Genomic DNA, 19,739 nt, shown 5'->3' with positions numbered 1-19,739 from the left:
AGTTAAGGAATTTTATGCATTTTATAACAAAAGTTGGAGTGCAAAAACAAAACAAAACAAAAACAAGTCGCGTAAGGCGAAATTACTACATTTAGTCAAGCTGTGGAACTCACAGAATGAAACTGAACGCACTGCATTTTTTCACAATGACGCGGAAGTGGTTGCGCTCTGCTGCATAGCACGCTTTTCTGTACCTCTCTTCGTTTTAACTTTCTGAGCGTGTTTTTAATCCAAACATATATCTATATGTTTTGGGAATCAGGAACCGACAAGGAATAAGATAAAATTGTTTTTAAATCGATTTCGGAAAATTAATTTTAATCATTTTTATATTTTTAATTTTTATAGCTTGTTTGTAATCCAAATATAACATATGTATATGTTTTTGGAATCAGAAAATGACGAAGCATAAGATGAAAATGTTTTTGGATCGTTGAATAAAAAAAATAATTTTAATTACAAGTTTCCAATTTTTAATGACCTAAGTCATTAATTAAATTTTAAGCCATCAAGCTGAAATGCAATACCAAAGTCCGGCCTTCGTCGAAGATTGCTTTGCCAAAATTTCAATCAATTTGATTGAAAAATGAGGGTGTGACAGTGCCGCCTCAACTTTTACAAAAAGCCGGATATGACATCATCAAAGGTATTTATTGAAAAATTGAAAACAGTATCCGGGGATATCATTCCCAGGAACTCTCATGTCAATTTTCATAAAGATCGGTCTAGTAGTTTAGTCTGAATCGCTCTACACACACACACGCACAGACACACACACACACACACCACGACCCTCGTCTCGATTCCCCCTCTATGTTAAAACATTTAGTCAAAACTTGACTAAATGTAAAAAGAACAAAAAGGAAACAGAACACTGTGATATTTGTGAATATGATAAACTCCAGACTCGGACTCAAGGCGCAGGGATCTATTTATGCCGTGTGATATGGAATTTTTTACACAATACATCACGCATTCACATCGACCAGCAGATCGCAGCCATTTTGGCGCATATCCTACTTTTCACGGCCTATTATTCCAAGTCACACGGGTATTTTGGTGGACATTTTTTATCTATGCCTATACAATTTAGCCAGGAAAGACCCTTTTGTCAATCGTGGGATCTTTAACGTGGACACCCCAATGTAGTGTAGTATAACTCCTGAAATGATGAATTGAAAAGCAGCATCAGAAGACTGTATAGAATTAGCAAGGGATATAACTCTGGCAGTTTCTGTTTTTGTCTAAACCTTCTTCTTTTATAACCTGAGCAGTTAGCCCTTTTGAAGGTGTTTAATTGAACCAAACTGACTTGAAACTTGTTTCTCATTTGGTTCAAGCTATGGTTCAACAATTATTTGAGAATATACCACCTCACCTGCAATGATAAAATCATAGCTACAAGTAAAAATGTGTAGTACAAAGGAGGTGACTGTTATTTTCTGTGTTTGTTTTGTTTGCATGGCGATTTTCCTTTAATGCAGTAAACATTTGTTTTAAACAAACACAAAACTAGGTGATGAAATCAAATACCTTCAAGTTTACAAGATTTTTTAATTATGTGCATCTCCAATTTTAAGGTTTTTTTTAAGCCGCTTCTAAAACCCTCCTTGTGCTGCCACTTCTGTCTTGTGTGTGGCGCACGTTATATGTCAAAGCAGCACCACCCTGATATGGCCCTTCTTGGTCGACTGGGCGTTAAGCAAACAAACAAATTCTAAAACCCTTCTTGAAATTTGTTTACCACTTATGTAGACCCACTAGCAAGAGTGATGCAACCAAACACCTTCAAGTATAGAGGTTTTTGATTTTGTGCATTCATTCCCCCCCCCCCCCCCCCCAAAAAAAAAGTGTGTGCTGTTTTCAGTTTTAAAGCCAGGAGAGGCTCAAATAGCAACTCTTGAATTGCTAAGAAAATTCACTTTCAGTTTCAGCTGGTTAGTTACAAACACCTTCAAGTTTACAAGATTTTTTTACTTTTGTGCATCTCCAAATTTGAGATTTTGTTTAAGCTTCTTCTTCTTCTTCTTCTTCTGTGTTCGTGGGCTGAAACTCCCACGTACACTCGTGTTTTTTGCACGAGTGGAATTTTATGTGTATGACCGTTTTTTACCCCGCCATTTAGGCAGCCATACGCCGTTTTCGGATGAAAGCATGCTGGGTATTTTCGTGTTTCTATAATCCACCGAACTCTGACATGGATAACAGGATCTTTTTTGTGCGCACTTGGTCTTGTGCTTGCGTGTACACATGGGGGTGTTCGGACACCGAGGAGAGTCTGCACACAAAGTTGACTCTGAGAAATAAATCTCTCGCCGAACGTGGGGACGAACTCACGCTGACAGCGGCCAACTGGATACAAATCCAGCGCGCTACCGACTGAGCTACATCCCCGCCCTTGTTTAAGCTAAAAGGGGCTTCTAAAAACCCTTCTTGAAATGTGTTTACTACTTGTTTTTGTAGACCCCCTAGCAAGAGTGATACAACCAAACATCTTCAAGTATAGAGGTTTTTGATTATGTGCATCCCCCCCCCCCCCCCCCCCCCCCCCAGTTTGTTGTTGTTTGTTTGCATTCTGATAATCGAAGTAACTCATTTTTGACCTGAGTTCAGGATGGTTTGTTTGCTGTTATCGTGAAATGCAAAAATTAATTTTCAGCTGGTCAGTTACAAAAACCTTCAAGTTTACAAGATGTATACAGACCTGTTTACCCATACTATTTTGGAGTAATGTATTACTATTCTTTTGGATTTTGGGAAAAAAATACTCCATTTGAGTCCAGACTACGATTTTCAAATGTGCTTCAAATTAGGTTTGTGTTGCTAATGTTGGTGTTTGTAACCACTGGGTTACTATTTTGGTCATCAGATTACTATTTTTGACTTGACCATTACTCTTGTCAAGGTTTTGGGGTAAACAGGTCTGTGTATATGTTCTGCGCGAACTTAGAATCCGGTTTCATTCTAGAATGGACCGGGTCCAGGTTGGAATTCTAACCCTGCGCAAGTACAGGGGTGCCATTCTAGAATGAAACCCTTGTTGCTGGTTCATTCTAGAATCGGCCGTGCGCAAGGTTGGTATTTGGGTCCAAGTTGGAATGGTCATTTCAGTTAGGCCAAAAAAAAAAAAATAGGTCTGTTTACGGTAACCCGACCGACCCTAGTTTTTTTGCGCGACCCTAGACTTTTTTTTGGCATTTGGGGAAAAAAAAGAAGAAAAAAATCTTGGTTTTTTGGCAAAATAACGTAAAAATATGGTTTTTGGGGGAAAAAAAAAAAAAAAAAAAAAATCCCGACCTACCGACCCTATTTTTTGGGCCTATGTTACCGTAAACAGACCTATTTTTTTTTTGGCCTTAGACTATCACACAACCAAAGCCACAAATGTGGATTTTCTGTTTGTTTTTGTTTTTTGTGTGTTTGGTTGGGTGTTTTTTTCGGGTTTTTTACACTTTACTCAAAGACATCGTGAATTGGGATTGTGATGTTCTGAAAGTGATTACGATTTTGAGAGACACTCAGCACTGATCGCTACGAACGGAAATTTCCGGACTGACAGTGTTTTGCCGATCTCGCTTGTAACTTTTAATCTTATTCATATACATGAAGTTGGTCTTCTGAATTGTGAAGATATAATGTCAACTTTTTTTTAAACCTGTGACAACAGCTCTATAACTCACTCTGTCCTTCTGTTGGTCTGTCTGTCGGTTAGTCGGTCTGACCGTCTGTCTGTCAAAAAAATTGTCAAAAAACCGGACATTTCCGAGAGGGAGACAGCGCTGACATTGCAAGCGGCCGCAACCGGCTCTCATCACAAAAACAACAGCCCTGCAAACAATACCGCCCTGGTAGTCCCCCTTGCTATGGTCTGCCTTTGTTTATTGCGTACTCAGGAGTGTCAACTTTCTTGACATGACATGACATCGCAAGATCGCCAAAGGATTTTTTTCAGGGGTAGACAAATCAGCCCCATTTTATCAAAGGGAAGGTGCAGGTGGAGATAATTCAAGGGAAGACAACTCTGTCTTACCTACAAACATTACGGCCCCCTTTATTCAAGGGTTTCATTCTAGAATGGCACCCCTGTACTTGCGCAGGGTTAGAATTCCAACCTGGACCCGGTCCATTCTAGAATGAAACCGGATTCTAAGTTCGCGCAGAACATATATATTATGCATCTCCAAAAAGCTTGTTTGTTCTAAAATTTAAAGTCAGGAGAGGCCACCTAAACCCTCCCTAAAATGCTCAAATTCATTTTCGGCTGGGGGGCGCTGCCCCCCGAGACTCCCCAGCAAGGGCACTGCCCCTGCACCCCGCCGGATCCTTTGCAGCCCCTGGACCCCGGCCTTCCAAAATGTTCTGTCCTGGCAACATTTGGGGCTCCCACCCATGCAGTTATTTTGTCTTGTACCACCTGCACAATATGCTTATTTTGGTTTCTTCTGTGAGCAGAACTCTTCAAGAGTACTTTGAAGGAATCCTGCCACGCAGCAACCCCAAGCATACCCGCTTCGCCATTAACTTCTTCACCACCATTGGACTCGGAGGACTCACGTAAGCGTCTTTACCATCTCTGTATTCTAACAGTCTTGTTCAGATCAAAATGCTGGTCATGCCTCTGTGTGACTTTGGCGTTTACATAAATCTTATTATTATCACAACTTTTTCTTCTTCTGTGTTTGTAGGGTGCAGCTCCCACATACTCATGTGTTTTGTACAAGTTGGCTGTTGTACATTCTTTTGTTCAAGTAAAATGTGTTCTATAGTATCAAGGGAATCCCTTTACCTTGCACAGCTCAGAATACAGAGGAATGCCCTGTTATGGTCAGCAGGTAAATGTTAGTAGGCCTCTTGTTTGTACTTTTGGCTCATCATTGGTTTGACAGCTGCACAAATCAGATCAGAATGTTGATAGTTAAAATTCCTTACACACATTCTGTTCCGTATTTCAGGGAGGATCTGCGTGAGCACCTGAAAGGTATCTCCAAGCAGCTGATGCAACAGAAGCAGCAGCAGGAGCAGCAAGAGCACCAGCAGCAGCAGCAACAGAAACCTGCATCAAGCTCATCCTCGGACAGCTCGGAATCAGATAGCTCAGATTCCGACAGCTCAGACAGTTCTGATTCCAGCTCATCAGAAAGCTCAGATTCAGGTATGACTGTGTGTGAATATTCTTCTACGTTTGATATACACTCCTTGTCAATAATAAACGGTCGTTTCAAATTTTATTGTCCAGGAGTCCTGCAGCTATTTCAAAAAGATGTAAAAGCTAAACTGTTCTCAGCCCTGCTATGGTCGGCCACTAGCTAACTGCTGCACATCAATATATGCCCATTGCTTGTATCTCCTAGTCCCAAGAAAAATAAATACATACAAAGACGTCATGTATGTTACAGTCCATGTGTTGTCATTGTGAACATAAATTCATGAAAAAATTTAGAAATAAAATGGTATCACCTAATGCCAGAACTTTTGACATAATATATATGCCCATTGCTTGTATCTCCTAGTCCCGAGAAAAATAAATACATACAAAGACGCCATGTATGTTACCGTCCATGTGTAGTCATTGTGAACATAAATTCATGAAAAAATTTAGAAATAAAATGGTATCACCTAATGCCAGAACTTTTGACATAGTTTTTACCCATGGGGGCATACTTTGTGAGGTGAAATGCAAGAGCCTGTCTTGTACGTTAGCATCATGTACGTTACTGCCATGTAGCTTTCTTGCACTCTTTCCAAGTGTACATCTTTTTCCTAAATGACGATAGGTACACATTCGCCCGTGGTGCTGAATGACAAAGTTAAACAAAAACAAGTATTGAACAGACAACCCAAAATGTTGGGAACTTTTCAAAACCTACTGGTCGCTTCTTATTGACATTGGGTGTATAGCTGAAGTATTTTAGTCTCTTGTGTCAGCGTGTATGGCTTGGCAGTTGACTCAGTGGAGCCAGTTCCAGACAGCTACTGCTTTGCTTTAATAGAGAAGTTCTTGTTGTTCCAGCTGATTCTAAAATATCACTAGTCAAGGCATTTTATGGAGAAGTTTTAGACCTGGGAACCCATATGATTTCGCCGTATTTTGTACGCATGATTGTCTAGAATACGATCAGTTCGGTCAGTGAAAAAAATACGAGAAAAAGTCATGGACTACTTGTCTTCACAAGCGCATTCTGAAGCTGATCCGGTATTTTGACACATGATTACAGTTTTTGTCATTGAAAGATTTGTTTTAAATGTATTGGTAAACTTGATTAACGGTGCGACGGACGCGTGCGAAGCAAGTTTGAATCATGTATGTTCAAATGCTGTGTGGAGTACGCTCATTTTTCTTAAAATACACCAAGTTTGTTTGAGAATACTTAGTGCAAAACAGGGGTTCCCAGGTCTGGAGTTTGCATTACTAAGGGAGGAAAATAATTTAATTGGGGCTAAATTAAATTTGTGTGTGTGAATATTGTGATGTGGAAATGCACTAAGTTGTCGGTTTCCTTTCCAGATTCTGACGATTCCAACAGCTCTTCAGACTCAGGAGACAACCGGAAGAAGAAGAAAAAGAGGGGCCAGAAGGCTCAAAAGGCTAGAGACAAACCGTCTCGGTCAAAAGACAACAGGAAGCCCAACAGGCACAGCGAACAACCTGATCGTCATCGAGCAGAGCCAGAGCGGCGGATGAATGGGCGGGGCTCAGACAGCCGTCCTCGCATCGAGGACAAGCTTCTGAAGCTGAGTCTGCCCCAAGGAATGACTCTGGTGGATCCAACAGAACTTTCTCCCCCTCCCCCCATGGGCAGGAAGGGTAAGAAGGGGCGAGACAAGGGGAAGAGAAAGCTTGGACGCAAGAAAGATCGTCGCGGCAACAAGCAAGCTGAAAGCGGTGGTCGTGGCCGGCAGAACTCCAACTATGAACTGCGCGGCAACAGCAGCTTTGAGCAGGGCTCTGATCGCGATCACAGCGACAGGGCCTTCTACCGAGGGGACAGAGACAACGGGCCGAGAGGAAGGCCTGTGTCTCCACCCCTTTCCTCTGGTCGCAAAGGGAGGCAGCAGGATGGCTATGATGCCATGGTGGACAGACGAGGCGGCAGCAGGAGAGAGCCGTCACCCATCAGTCGTCGGGACGGTCCCGTTGACAGGCAGGAAGACTACCCTCCTCGTAAAGCTGACCGACGGGAAGCTGACCTCACCCCACCCCCTCCTCCCAGAGGCGTTGATCGTTACGCCTCGCCACCTGCAAGGCAGGACAGGCGAGACTATGACAGTCCCCCCTTCCCCCGACGCCAAGATAGATTGGACGTAGATGTCGGGGGTCGCAGGGGATATGACAGGCAAGATGTTGATGATCTTGCCCCTCGTCAATCGGACCGTCGTGTGGTCGACAGTCCCCCGCGCTACCCGAACAACAGAGAGCCAGACAGTCCCCCTCCACCTCGTGGCGGGAGAAGGCGGGAGGCTCTCAGCCCCCCTCCCCGTGTCGGCAGGAGGGAAGTAGATTCCCCGCCTCGCCGCATGGATAGCCCGCCTCCACCCCGTCGTGCAGGTCGGGGGGACAGTGACAGGGGGCGAGATGACTTGAACAGGAGTGTGGAATCTCCACCTCGACGTATGGACAGGGGCAGGGGAGATCTGGACAGACCTGTAGAGAGAGGCAGAGGTGATGTAGAAAGAGGGAGGGTAGATATGGACAGAGGCCGAGGTGAAGTCTCCAGAAGCATAGAGAGGAGCAGAGATGTGGAGAGAGGACGAGGGGACATTGATAGAGCTGTTGACAGAGGGCGAGGTGATGTGGACAGAGAGATAGAGCGAGGCAGAGGAGATTTGGATAGGGGCTTGGATAGAAGAAGGGGAGGAGGGGACATGGACATGGACAGAAGCCTGGATCGAGGCGGGAGGGAGGATATGGATAGGGGGAGAGGAGACTTTGATCGAAGCATGGACCGCGGCAAAGGTGATATGGATAGGGGAAGAGTAGACAACAGGGAAGATATGGAGAGAAGTAGCAAAGGCATGGACAGAGGCAGGGGGGAGATGGACAGAGGCCGTGATAAGAGTGGGGGGCGGGGTAACCTGGACAGCCCTCCCCGACAGGACAAACGAGGCATGACACGGACCCCTCCCGTGGCAGGGCGTCGTGACCTCGGCCACAGTGATGTGATGCGCGATGGCGATAGGCGCAGGGGAGGAGGGGCTGAGATGGACGGACGTGGGAGCGGGGGTGGACGCTCTCTAACTCCACCTCCCAGAAAAGACAAAGGGCGCCCGAGAAACGAGGAAGATGTGCGTAGGAGACGCTCCGTGTCCCGTGACATGGAGGACAGGCGAAAGCCGTCCAGAAATGAGCGTGAAGTCAGTAGAGAGAGGGTGAGGGAGAAGCGTCGTCGCTAGACACTTTGATGGGCATTCTGACTGGACACTTTTGTATACGTTTGTGTGTAAATGCACTGTGTCTGCACAAACGCTACAATCAAAATGTGGTTGAAAATATTCACTACACCTTTTTTGTGTATTCACCTTTGTGAATTCAAGCTGACATGTTAGTTCTTTGGTGATGTGCATTATTTTGCTGTGACAGTGGTTTGTTGAAAGTGATTTCCCTGTGTAATTGAAAATAATGGGTTTAACCGATTTGTATCAAACTTTTTAACAATGGGTTGATGGATCGGTGTAGTTTTGCTTAATGTTTAGTAAATTTGATGTATGTGTATGTATGAAAGCACTGCTGTTTTCTTATTTTCCAATTGATCATCAATGACATCATGTGAGACTGATTGATAAGTGTTCAGTTTAATTTAAATTAAATCATTTCCTTTGCTAGAATTCAGTTTTTAAGTCTGTCTGTGTGTTTGTTGGGAGAGAGAGAGAGAGAAAGAGACTGAGTGAGTGAGAGAGAAACAGTAATTTAAATTGAAAAGTGACACAACAAACTTTTTATTCTCAGAGTTTTTGTTTATTCTGTGCTCATCTGTCATGCATACAGGCTACAAACACGAGTACATTGGTCATGCAATACGTTACATAATGTGACATATGACATTAATTTGTACAGAAGAATACTGTATTTCATTTAAATGATCCTAGTTGAGACATCACAACCTGTTACTCTTTTGGAGTAGTTTTATCATTGGCATCGGCGTTACGAAACAAAATACAAGACAAACAAGTCGCGTAAGGCGAAAATACAATATTTAGTCAAGTAGCTGTCGAACTCACAGAATGAAACTGAACGCAATGCCATTTTACTCGTAGCATCGTCAGGCCACCGCTCATGGCAAAGGCAGTGAAATTGACAAGAAGAGCGGGGTAGTAGTTGCGCTAAGAAGGATAGCACGCTTTTCTGTACCTCTCGTCGTTTTAACTTTCTGAGCGTGTTTTTAATCCAAACATATCATATCTATATGTTTTTGGAATCAGGAACCGACAAGGAATAAGATGAAAGTGTTTTTAAATTGATTTGGACAATGTAATTTTGATAATAATTTTTATATATTTAATTTTCAGAGCTTGTTTTTAATTCGAATATAACATATTTATATGTTTTTGGAATCAGCAAATGATGGAAAATAAGATAAAGGTAAATTTGGATCGTTTTATAAATTTTTAATTTTTTTTACAATTTTCAGATTTTTAATGACCAAAGTCATTTATTAATTTTTAAGCCACCACGCTGAAATGCAATACCGAAGTCCGGGCTTCGTCGAAGATTACTTGACCAAAATTTGAACCAATTTGGTTGAAAAATGAGGGCGTGACAGTGCCGCCTCAACTTTCACGAAAAGCCGGATATGACGTCATCAAAGACATTTATAAAAAAAATGAAAAAAACGTTCGGGGATTTCATACCCAGGAACTCTCATGTCAAATTTCATAAAGATCGGTCCAGTAGTTTAGTCTGAATCGCTCTACACACACACACACACGCACATACACCACGACCCTCGTTTCGATTCCCCCTCGATGTTAAAATATTTAGTCAAAACTTGACTAAATATAAAAAGACAGAAGACAGTAAAAGGAGTTGAGGAATGCTTGTGAAGTAGTTCTCTATGGCTGCAGACCGTAAGTCTCCACACAGTCTTCCACTACCTGTCAACAGAAGGACGTAGGTCAGTTTAGATGTGGACACAACTTCATATTTACTTCACAGCGCCATAATTTGTGCAGAAAATCATTTAAGGAAATACTTTCATTATTGCTGTGCTCTTGTTTTTAATTTACATGGTGATCCAGTACCCATCTTGCTTTACAAAACCAAGGGTCTCATTTTTTTTCTCAGTTTCACAAGAATTATTATCCGACTTCCCAACAGCGCTGATTTTGGTATGTTTCACAATGTTTGGAAATAACCTGACAAAGTTATTTCCGAAATTCCTCTATTTAGCTAATGTTGCAACTTGGCTGTGTTTGATCATTAGTGCTCTCAACGATCTAATTTTAGACTTACCCCACACTTGCGTGCATTCTCCATGCTGGCACACCAGAAAGCAGGACCGTAAGTACAGGCGTCGACTCCCACCATGGCTTTCTGTGCAGTATCGTTGTCCTTCGGGCAGATCTTCATGTCCTGAAATAAACGAAAAATTATGCAAGTTCTTTAGGACAGCAACTGAATTTCTTTCACACCACATGCACAGAATCACACCTCTCTTCTGTTTTCTTAGTGAAACCCAGAGCAGCACACAAAACACAAATATAAAAATGTATTTAACAAATTAGAAAATTCCCCTGAAACGTATTTGCTTTGTTAGGATTAAAAAAAATATGCCTTGTTTTAATTTCTTCTTTTTTTGTGGTAACAAGAACATTTTCTTTTACCCCCCAAAATCCATATGATACAATGTAATAGCAACTAACCAATTTGGGGGAGTGTGCATGTGCAGTTTTGTTGTGGAGTTAAAATTTTCTTGTAAAGTTAATACTGAGCATGATTCAGTCCTACCTGACAAATGTGTAGTGGATTGTCTTTCTCGGCCAGAAGTTGCAGGATCATTGGTGTGAACTGTTCCACAACATTATTGCACTGAAAAAATGGATAACAGGGAAGTCTTGAAACAGAAAAAGAGTTAAAATGCGCCATGACAAGAGAGTGAAACTAAACTGGCTGGAGATACATCAACTACACAACTACAAGTTCAAGTAAATCTTCCCATACGACATGAAATCATCTTAACAAGGGCATAAGACATCTAACTGGTTTTCAAGATCAACGACAACAACAGCAAAGCAATTTCAAGGTACAAAATCGGAAAGATCACATGTTGAATAAAAAACAAACATGAAATAAACAAGAGCCGACTGATCCAGATAGCAGTCTGAAAGTGCAAGAGTCTTGGAAGCAGTTGATAGGCTTCAAAGGTTGCGGCAGACGCAGAGTGACATGCATCAAAGGTGTATGCAATAGTTTTTGTCTTTTTCTGATTCTCCCAGCATCGACAAATCTAAAAAATATGAACAAACTGTATTATGTTATTCACTTAAAACATCAGTGGTGTGACGAATAGTCACCCCCTGCGGGTTAGGGGGAAGAATTTACCCGATGCTCCCCAGCATGACTGTCGTAAGTGGCGACTAACGGATTCTGTTTCTCTTTTTACCCTTGTTAAGTGTTTCTTGTATAGAATATAGTCAATTTTTCTAAAGATTTTAGTCGAGCAGTATGTAAGAAATGTTAAGTCCTTTGTACTGGAAACTTGCATTCTCCCAGTAAGGTAATACATTGTACTACGTTGCAAGCCCCTGGAGCAAATTTTTGATCAGTGCTTTTATGAACAAGAAACAATTGACAAGTGGCTCTATCCCATCTCCCCCCTTTCCCCGTCGCGATATAACCTTCGTGGTTGAAAACGACATTAAACACCAAATAAAGAAAGAAAAGAAATAAAGAAAGGGTTTGCTAGTGTCTTATAGGGTTCGTGTCCGCCTGTAGATTTTAGAAAGAAAGACGAATAGTCATCACGGAGACACCCATGATTCAGTAATGATTTCCTGTCTTTTTATTAGACTCGAGCAAAGACACTTTTTCCGCCAATTCTACTTCTCTGTTCACAACATTCCACTCATCCCACACCTTGCAGAACATGTACATTACACACAGCCAGCTTGCTGATGGTAGGTGATTTTTGTAACCAGCATTCGTTCCAAACCGTTTACATAAATATGTTAAACACACTTACATCACCAGTAAGGTTGCCAGGCAGGACGGTACAGATGTCATCAAGTAGTTTCTCTACCTCGTCCTGTGTCGCCTGCTCTTTTAGCGCTTCTGCTGCATAGTTTGCCAGCGTCTGGCAGATGATGCAGATATCGCCATCCGAGACGCCATTCTTCTCTTTAAAAGATGGTTAAGAAAAATATTGATCATATATATGTAGATGTCGGGTTCTGACGGGAGAGTAAGGCAGATAAGGAAAACGTAACCATAAAACAGATCCTTGGGTTTTTTGAAAGATGAGACATATCCTTGTTCTCTTTGAAAGAAAGTCAGACATCATTATCTTTGTTGTCTTTGAAAGAAAGTCAGAGACATCTGTTATATTTGGAAGAAAGTCAGACAAATACACACACACACACACACGCACAAACAGTCAACAGACAGATGTAGGCCTACCAAACCCATGCACTTACTGTGTCCGGAAGCATTACCACCGGAGCTCGCAGCACATAGTCTAAGGGTGGCGTAGACCTGGTCGGGAATCGTACACACACACACACACAAACACACACACACACACACACATACACACACACACACATACAGATCCAAAGAAAACAAACGGACATTACACGCCGTTATACTCACTTTTTCCAGATGCATTATCAACGAAGCTTGCAGCACAGAGCCTGAGGGTGGCGCAGACCACGTTGGGATCGTCAATGTGCTTGAGAAGATCGAGCACAGCGGGCCCATAGTTCTCCACCTCCGACTTGCACTGCAGCCTGAGGTCACCTGACACCACGTCACACACGGTTTCCAGGGCGTGGATCAGCGCCGGCTGTCGGTACACAATACCAGTGATGGTGAAGACAGGAGGTGGTGATGACGATGATGATGACGATGATGATGACGACGAGGATGATGATGATGATAACGACGACGATGATGATGATGATGATGATGCATATCAAAGCAGTGGAGGCGAATTCTGCATTATAGCCGCCTTGTTTTGTTTACCGCGTGCTGACAAAACAAGCGCCTGCTCGTCAACCGCCGATGATGATGATGATGATGACGACGACGTCGACCGTGACGACGAAGACGACGACGACGATGATGATGACAAGAAATCAGCCCCCCCCCCAATGAAATGTTATATACTGCCCTAATTACAAATGTGTTTTTAGTTTCTGACAGATATTTGATTCACGGAAGACAGCTTCATTGCATAACACGTCGGGCAATGCAGAAAGTTGAAGTAGAAACAATTTTAAGGGAAACTAATACCTCAAAGTATTCCGGCAATACAAGTAGAGTTCTGGGCATCACCCAAAAAATTGTGCAAGTCACACAGTCAGTAAAAGAAAAGCAAACACACAAAAACAGCCAACAGTGTAGGCCTACCGTACCTCTGTTCTGTTGTCGCCGATGATCGCGTTGATCCCAGTGACGATGATTTTGCACAGTGTACACTCCACAGTGTCCACTGACTCTTCTTTGCTTACTTCGGCTTCTGGCAGCTCCACTTGCACTACTGACACGAACAGTCAAAGCACCGTTACTTCTCCAGTTTCTGTATACTGAAAATGCCTATGGTCCTTGAGTGATAAGTGAAAGAAAACGGACAAGGGTGATGTAACAAAGTGAGTGAAATATGCTAAAGCCTTGCAACGTATTCATTTACACTTGAACACAAAACTCTGGCACCGTCTTTCTAGAATCAACCAAGTTATTCTCCCCGTTCACTTGTATCTTCTGGTAGACTTACGGTGATACAAGCACATCAATTAAGTAGCATTACCGGAAATATGTCAAGAAAGTAAGTTCACACACAGCTCAACAACCATAAACAAGTTGTACAATGGACCAGGCATCTGTATGTGGACGATCTAAATACGTGACGTTAATAACGTAGAGCTAGGCTACGAATCGCATTGAGATGGCCGCTTAGGATATCCAGCGGCGTGTGAAACATTTACTAGCTAATCGAGCTGTCCAAAGGCACTTACCGACGCAAACGAAACATAAAGCTACGTTAAAGGTGGTCGTCTACATTTTTGCTTTTTTCAATAATCTTAAGGTTAGATTTCGATACAAAATTATGTCAAATGATGAATGAACCATGGGGGAAAAAGTTATAGAAAAAAATATATATATGTAAAAAAAGATTTTATTTTTGGGTAGCGTGACTCACGCTTCCAATATTTTGTTTCTGTTTGCTGAGAACATGTGCTTTGCCTAAAAATACTGACCAATCAAATTCATGTCACTATGCTTACAGCCGCGCCCAAACAAGTGCAGCAACAGTTTGACACTGGAGCGCTGTCCAAGCTTTTTTTTAAACGCACGAAATGCACGGGATTTGAGAGGAGTTTTGCGCTTGGCATTTTCCAAATAAGGATATCCTACTATGAGTACTACGCTGGAATACTACAATGAATTTTCAAACGGCTACACTGGCTTCGTCTTTTCTGATCGAAAGGGGGGTGTATTGTTGATACTTTGTAGATTATAGACTCTGCATTTTAATGGTCAAACATGATGGCGATTTCGGTATAAAAATGTAGACAAGGACCTTTAAACAGCTCATTTTCAAGGCCGGCAGACAACTCTTTCAGTGCAGAGCAGAGCACTGCTGCGAAAAAGGGGACTAGTGCGTCACCTTGTCACAGTTAGAGGGCTGTCACACATGCGACTGAGTCGCGCGATTTACCCTGTCACACAGCCGACTCAGTCGTAGAAAACAGCTACGACAAGTCTGCGACTCAGTCTCATGCGATTCCCTCGTAGCTTTGAGGTTTAGACTAGAACATGTTCTATTCATGCGATCCAGTCGTCGGTCAATTGCAGGGGCAGAGCCAACAGAGCCAATCAGAACGCGTTGCTGCGGCCTTGACGCCGTGACGTAAAATAATGGCGGACAGTGGCGTACAGCGTCTCTTCGTCGATTCAAAACTTTTTGGAAGAACAGTTTTTTACTCAGATATAAAGGAGACGTTTTAGGCGTGTACAGCGGTCGGAAAACATTATTTGCAGCTGTCTGGGAACTTTATTTCTTGCAAAGGCGTAATGCTGAAAGGAATTTTTCAGAAAGGTAGAGCGACGTTCGAACATTTAGCGTCTGCTCTAGCAAAGCGCGTTTGCCGTGTTCACAATGACACATCACTTCCGCCCCGCTCGCGTGGAGTTATCGTTCGCCAGTCGTTCGTCTATCGTTCATCGTGTGACGGGTCAATGGCCTACGATGTGATGTGCGATCGGCCAAAGACTGAATCGCAAGACTGAATCGCAACGACTGAGTCGCCTGTATGACCGAGGCTTAAAGTCTAACATGCCTACTCACTAGAGCTCCCATCAGCCCCTCAAGACCACTTTATGGCGATCAACAAGAATGAAGATTAAAAGAAAAAAACAGGCTCACCTCGGAGTGCCGCAGAACAGAGGCCGAGCCTCTTGCAGACCACGTCAGGCTGGACCTCCTGCACCAGGAGGTTGACGATGGCTGGCGCGTAGAGACTGATGAGGTCGGTGCATTTTGCAGACACGTTGCCAGGGAAGAACGTGCACACCTGATCCAGGGCACTTTCCAGTGCAGCCTGCGGGGTTGGCATATATGACAATAAACATCCAGTGATGCACATCTTGTACAGTACTGACGACCTTACTCCGGCGGTGTAGTTACTTCTACTTCAATAGACGATGTTCGGAAATAACTCTGTCGGGTTTGCATGGTATGTGTAAAGAATGAATACCCTTGCCTTTTTGGGGGACAAATAAATGCACACGTGCTCCTGGATTGTCCACGTGTTTCAGACACACCCGGGCTCGCTAGTGATTGGCCCGTGCTATCCCCCTAAAAGCAAGGGTATTCACTCTTTCACAACCCATACAAACCCGACAGAGTTATTTTTGGAATTCGTCTATTAAGTAAAGTAAGATATTTCAAGCAATTCTAACAAAATCGGTTTGAATTGAACCTACAGATTTCAAGCTTTGCGACACTCTACGAACTTATACTACTTTTGACATGGGAAAATGAAATTAAATGTCATAACATCTTTGCACAGATTTTTTTTTAAAGACTGTGGGGAACAGTTGGTGACTACACCGAACTTGCCAGTACATAACCTGAGCAGGCCCCGAACTATGAGAGACACGACGCTGAAGACGACGAAGAAAGGGTCCCAATACAAAAGACTTACGTTACAAACCAGGGCTGGAGTAGCTACCAATATATCCCTTTCAAATGCTCGATCTCAACAGCAGCTGGGGGGGGGGGGGGGGGGCACCCCCTTTACCTTTGCCTCATTGCCCTCACACACTCGGTGCAGCCCTGCAAACTGTTCTTACCTCCGTTTTGTTGCTGCCGATGAGTCTATCGAGCTGACCGACAACCAGATCACAGATGGTGCACAGCGGTCCTGAAACCTTGGACGGTTCTGTCGGTTCAGGCTCTTCATCTGCGAGGAATAAGGCGTGCCATTGCTACTATGGTTTCTGCAGGACGAGCATTCTTTACTATCAGTTACGTTAGATGAGAAAACATCAGAAACAAAGGGAGGAGACAGGAATTATAGACTATCTGCCCCTGTGTGTCTATTTCTGTGTGTTTGTCGGTGCGTCTGCCCGCCTGCCTTGCCTGTCTGTCTGCCCCTCCCTCTCTCTCTCTCTCTCTCTCTCTCTCTCTCTCTCTCTCTCTCTCTCTCTCTCTCTCTCTCTCTCTCTCTCTCTCTCTCTCTCTCTCTCTCTCTCTCTCCCTCCCTCATGTACATAAACTTATACTGTTTCACTAATTATGTATGTATGTAGTAGTACTGTAGTTATTATAGTAGATTTAGTCCCTCTTTAGGGCGAGGGCCAGATGCAAAAAAGTATACCAATGCTTATTCTGTTACCCTCGTAAAATAAAGAATTGTCATTGTCATTGTCATTCTCTCTCTCTCTCTCTCTCTCTCTCTCTCTCTCTCTCTCTCTCTCTCTGTCTCTCTGTCTCTCTGTCTCTCTCTCTCTCTCTCTCTCTCTCTCTCTCTCTCTCTCTCTCTCTCTCTCTCTCAGAAGAGCAGTTAAGCTTATAATGCTAAAAAATCACACTCCTTCAGAATCTGATTATAAAAATTTGCAAATATTACCATTTCAAAAAAGATTAATGTATAATAAAGGTGTTATGATGCATAAAGTGATGTCAGGATATGCACCGGAGACATTACGTGATAATTTTATTTTGAACTATAACAGACTAAAAATCATAACACCGACTCCACGTATTGACCTTTTCAAATCAAGCCTTCTTTATTCAGGTGCGGTCCTATGGAACTCACTGCCTATTTTTCTTAAGCATAAAACAAACACAGACAGCTTAAAAAAAAATTATATGTCGCACATAATGCAACTAAACATGTGCTGAATGGTTCATCAATTCATTTAAAATGTATGTGCATGTTAAACAAAATTATAATAATATGCAGATCTAAATTAAGTTATGTTAAAAATTGACACTTGGATTTGGAAACTGTACTTAAAATGCAGCATGACAATTTATTTTTTAAATTTGTATCTGTATATACAGTTATAATGTATAAAGTTTGATGTGATAGTTCTTTGATTATATCGTTTTCTGTTCTTGTTGACCCTATATTAGGGCGAGGGCTGGATGTAAAAAAGCAATATTCTTGCTTATCTATTACCCTCGATAATAAAGATTTTGTCTTGTCTTGTCTTGTCTTGTCTTGTCTCTCTCTCTCTCTCTCTCTCTCTCTCTCTCTCTCTCTCTCTCTCTCTCTCTCTCTCTCTCTCTCTCTCTCTCTCACGCACTGCAAACTGAACATGACACATTTCAAGGTGTGATCACCTCCAATCTCTGCATGACTCAGAGCCAACGCCAACTCTGAAGTACCTCGAAGCCCAATCAAACAGCCCTGCGTATGCGATGGATCCTGTTTAACTGTGGAATATTACGGAAAGGCGAGAACAGACATACTTACCAAGACGTTAAATCGGTTAGAAAAAAAACATGGAAGTCTTTTTCTCCGAGGAACAAAATCGCCAAAAAAGACAAGCTCTTTACACACGATCTTACCCTGTTGAGATTTGGACACAGAAGGACAAACGCCCAGTTTCTTGCAGACTTCAATAGGCTTGATCTCCTGCACGAGCAGGTTGACGATGGCCGGGGTGTAGACGTCCACGAAAGACGTGCACTCCGAGCTGATGGTCGCAGGCAACAGCGAGCACACCTGCTCCAGGGCACTCTGCATTGCCTCCTGCGAAACACGCAGACACACACATAAAGATATGCTTAGCAATTTCAGGGGCGTACAGTTCACGAAATGAGGTATGAATGATCCAAGAAATCTGGTTTTCAACACAATACCTTATCTACGCCATTGGCTTCATCCAATCACCAATAGTGTAGAAATCTGAGGCAGAAATAACGTAAAGTTAAGTCTTCCCATGAGTACACTTATCACGATTTAATTTTTGACTCACATGCGAAGCAAAAGTGAATCTATGTACTCACCCGAGTCGTCCGTCCGTCCGTCCCCCCCGTCCGTCCGGACAACTTTAACGTTGGATATTTCTTGGACACTATTCAGTCTATCAGTACCAAATTTGGCAAGATGGTGTATGATGACAAGGCCCCAAAAAACATACATAGCATCTTGACCTTGCTTCAAGGTCAAGGTCGCAGGGGCCATAAATGTTGTCTAAAAAACAGCTATTTTTCACATTTTTCCCATTTTCTCTGAAGTTTTTGAGATTGAATACCTCACCTATATATGATATATAGGGCAAAGTAAGCCCCATCTTTTGATACCAGTTTGGTTTACCTTGCTTCAAGGTCAAGGTCACAGGAGCTCTTCAAAGTTGGATTGTATACATATTTTGAAGTGACCTTGACCCTGAACTATGGAAGATAACTGTTTCAAACTTAAACATTATGTGGGGCACATGTTATGCTTTTATCATGAGACACATTTGGTCACATATGATCAAGGTCAAGGTCACTTTGACCCTTATGAAATGTGACCAAAATAAGGTAGTGAACCACTGAAAGTGACCATATCTCATGGTAGAAAGAGCCAGTAAGCACCATTGTACTTCCTATGTCTTGAATTAACAGCTTTGTGTTGCATGACCTTGGATGACCTTGACCTTGGGTCAAGGTCACATGTATTTTGGTAGGAAAAATGTGTAAAGCAGTTCTTAGTGTATGATGTCATTGCTAGGTTTAGTTATTTGACCTTCAGGGTCAAGGTCATGTAAAGGTCAAGGTCAAGCATGTGAGTCGTATGGGCTTTGCCCTTCTTGTTATCCCTAAAACGGTAGAATGGCCATGCGAGATACTGAAAAGCCTTATCTTTATAAACAAAAATATATATATAATAATAAAAGACATGTAGACACAAAAGGCCACTGGCTAGTTTCCTGGCATTTAGGGAGCATCGTACGTAATGGTATATCAGCAAGATAAGCGAATGCTGATTCTCCCAGAAACAAAAGTCTGAGCCATTCAAAGCTTCTGCGCCTTGCGATGTAGCCCCTTTCTACAAAATCAGCGGCGGGCCGAGCGAGAAGGTCTCAG

General features: G+C 42.7%; 2 protein-coding genes across 3 annotated transcripts in view; one reads left to right on the top strand and one right to left on the bottom strand.

Moving 5' to 3' along the window:
• Positions 1–9,152, top strand: part of LOC138958626 (pre-mRNA-splicing factor CWC22 homolog) — a 169,082-nt gene extending 159,930 nt beyond the window's left edge. The window contains exons 15-17 of the mRNA XM_070329836.1: positions 4,453–4,554; positions 4,953–5,152; positions 6,506–9,152. Coding sequence (XP_070185937.1) covers positions 4,453–4,554; positions 4,953–5,152; positions 6,506–8,391 — 2,188 coding nt within the window. The 3' untranslated portion in view covers positions 8,392–9,152. The remainder of the gene's footprint in view (positions 1–4,452; positions 4,555–4,952; positions 5,153–6,505) is intronic.
• Positions 9,153–9,619: 467 nt separating this feature from the next.
• LOC138958627 (uncharacterized) overlaps positions 9,620–19,739 on the bottom strand; it is a 38,023-nt gene continuing 27,903 nt past the window's right edge. Inside the window, exons 29-37 of one of the 2 annotated variants that reach the window (XM_070329837.1) lie at positions 18,234–18,417; positions 16,508–16,617; positions 15,579–15,753; positions 13,567–13,691; positions 12,803–12,995; positions 12,177–12,331; positions 10,943–11,023; positions 10,448–10,567; positions 9,620–10,089 (exon numbers count right to left, since the gene is read on the bottom strand). In XM_070329837.1, the coding sequence (XP_070185938.1) occupies positions 10,048–10,089; positions 10,448–10,567; positions 10,943–11,023; positions 12,177–12,331; positions 12,803–12,995; positions 13,567–13,691; positions 15,579–15,753; positions 16,508–16,617; positions 18,234–18,417 (1,185 nt within the window). In that variant the 3' untranslated portion in view covers positions 9,620–10,047. The remainder of the gene's footprint in view (positions 10,090–10,447; positions 10,568–10,942; positions 11,024–12,176; positions 12,332–12,802; positions 12,996–13,566; positions 13,692–15,578; positions 15,754–16,507; positions 16,618–18,233; positions 18,418–19,739) is intronic. The other variant, XM_070329838.1, reaches the window with a different exon arrangement.

The sequence above is a fragment of the Littorina saxatilis genome, linkage group LG2, assembly GCF_037325665.1.
Source record: "Littorina saxatilis isolate snail1 linkage group LG2, US_GU_Lsax_2.0, whole genome shotgun sequence".
In the NCBI taxonomy this organism is placed as follows: Eukaryota; Metazoa; Mollusca; class Gastropoda; order Littorinimorpha; family Littorinidae; genus Littorina; species Littorina saxatilis.
This window is presented reverse-complemented; position numbering and strand designations above follow the sequence as displayed.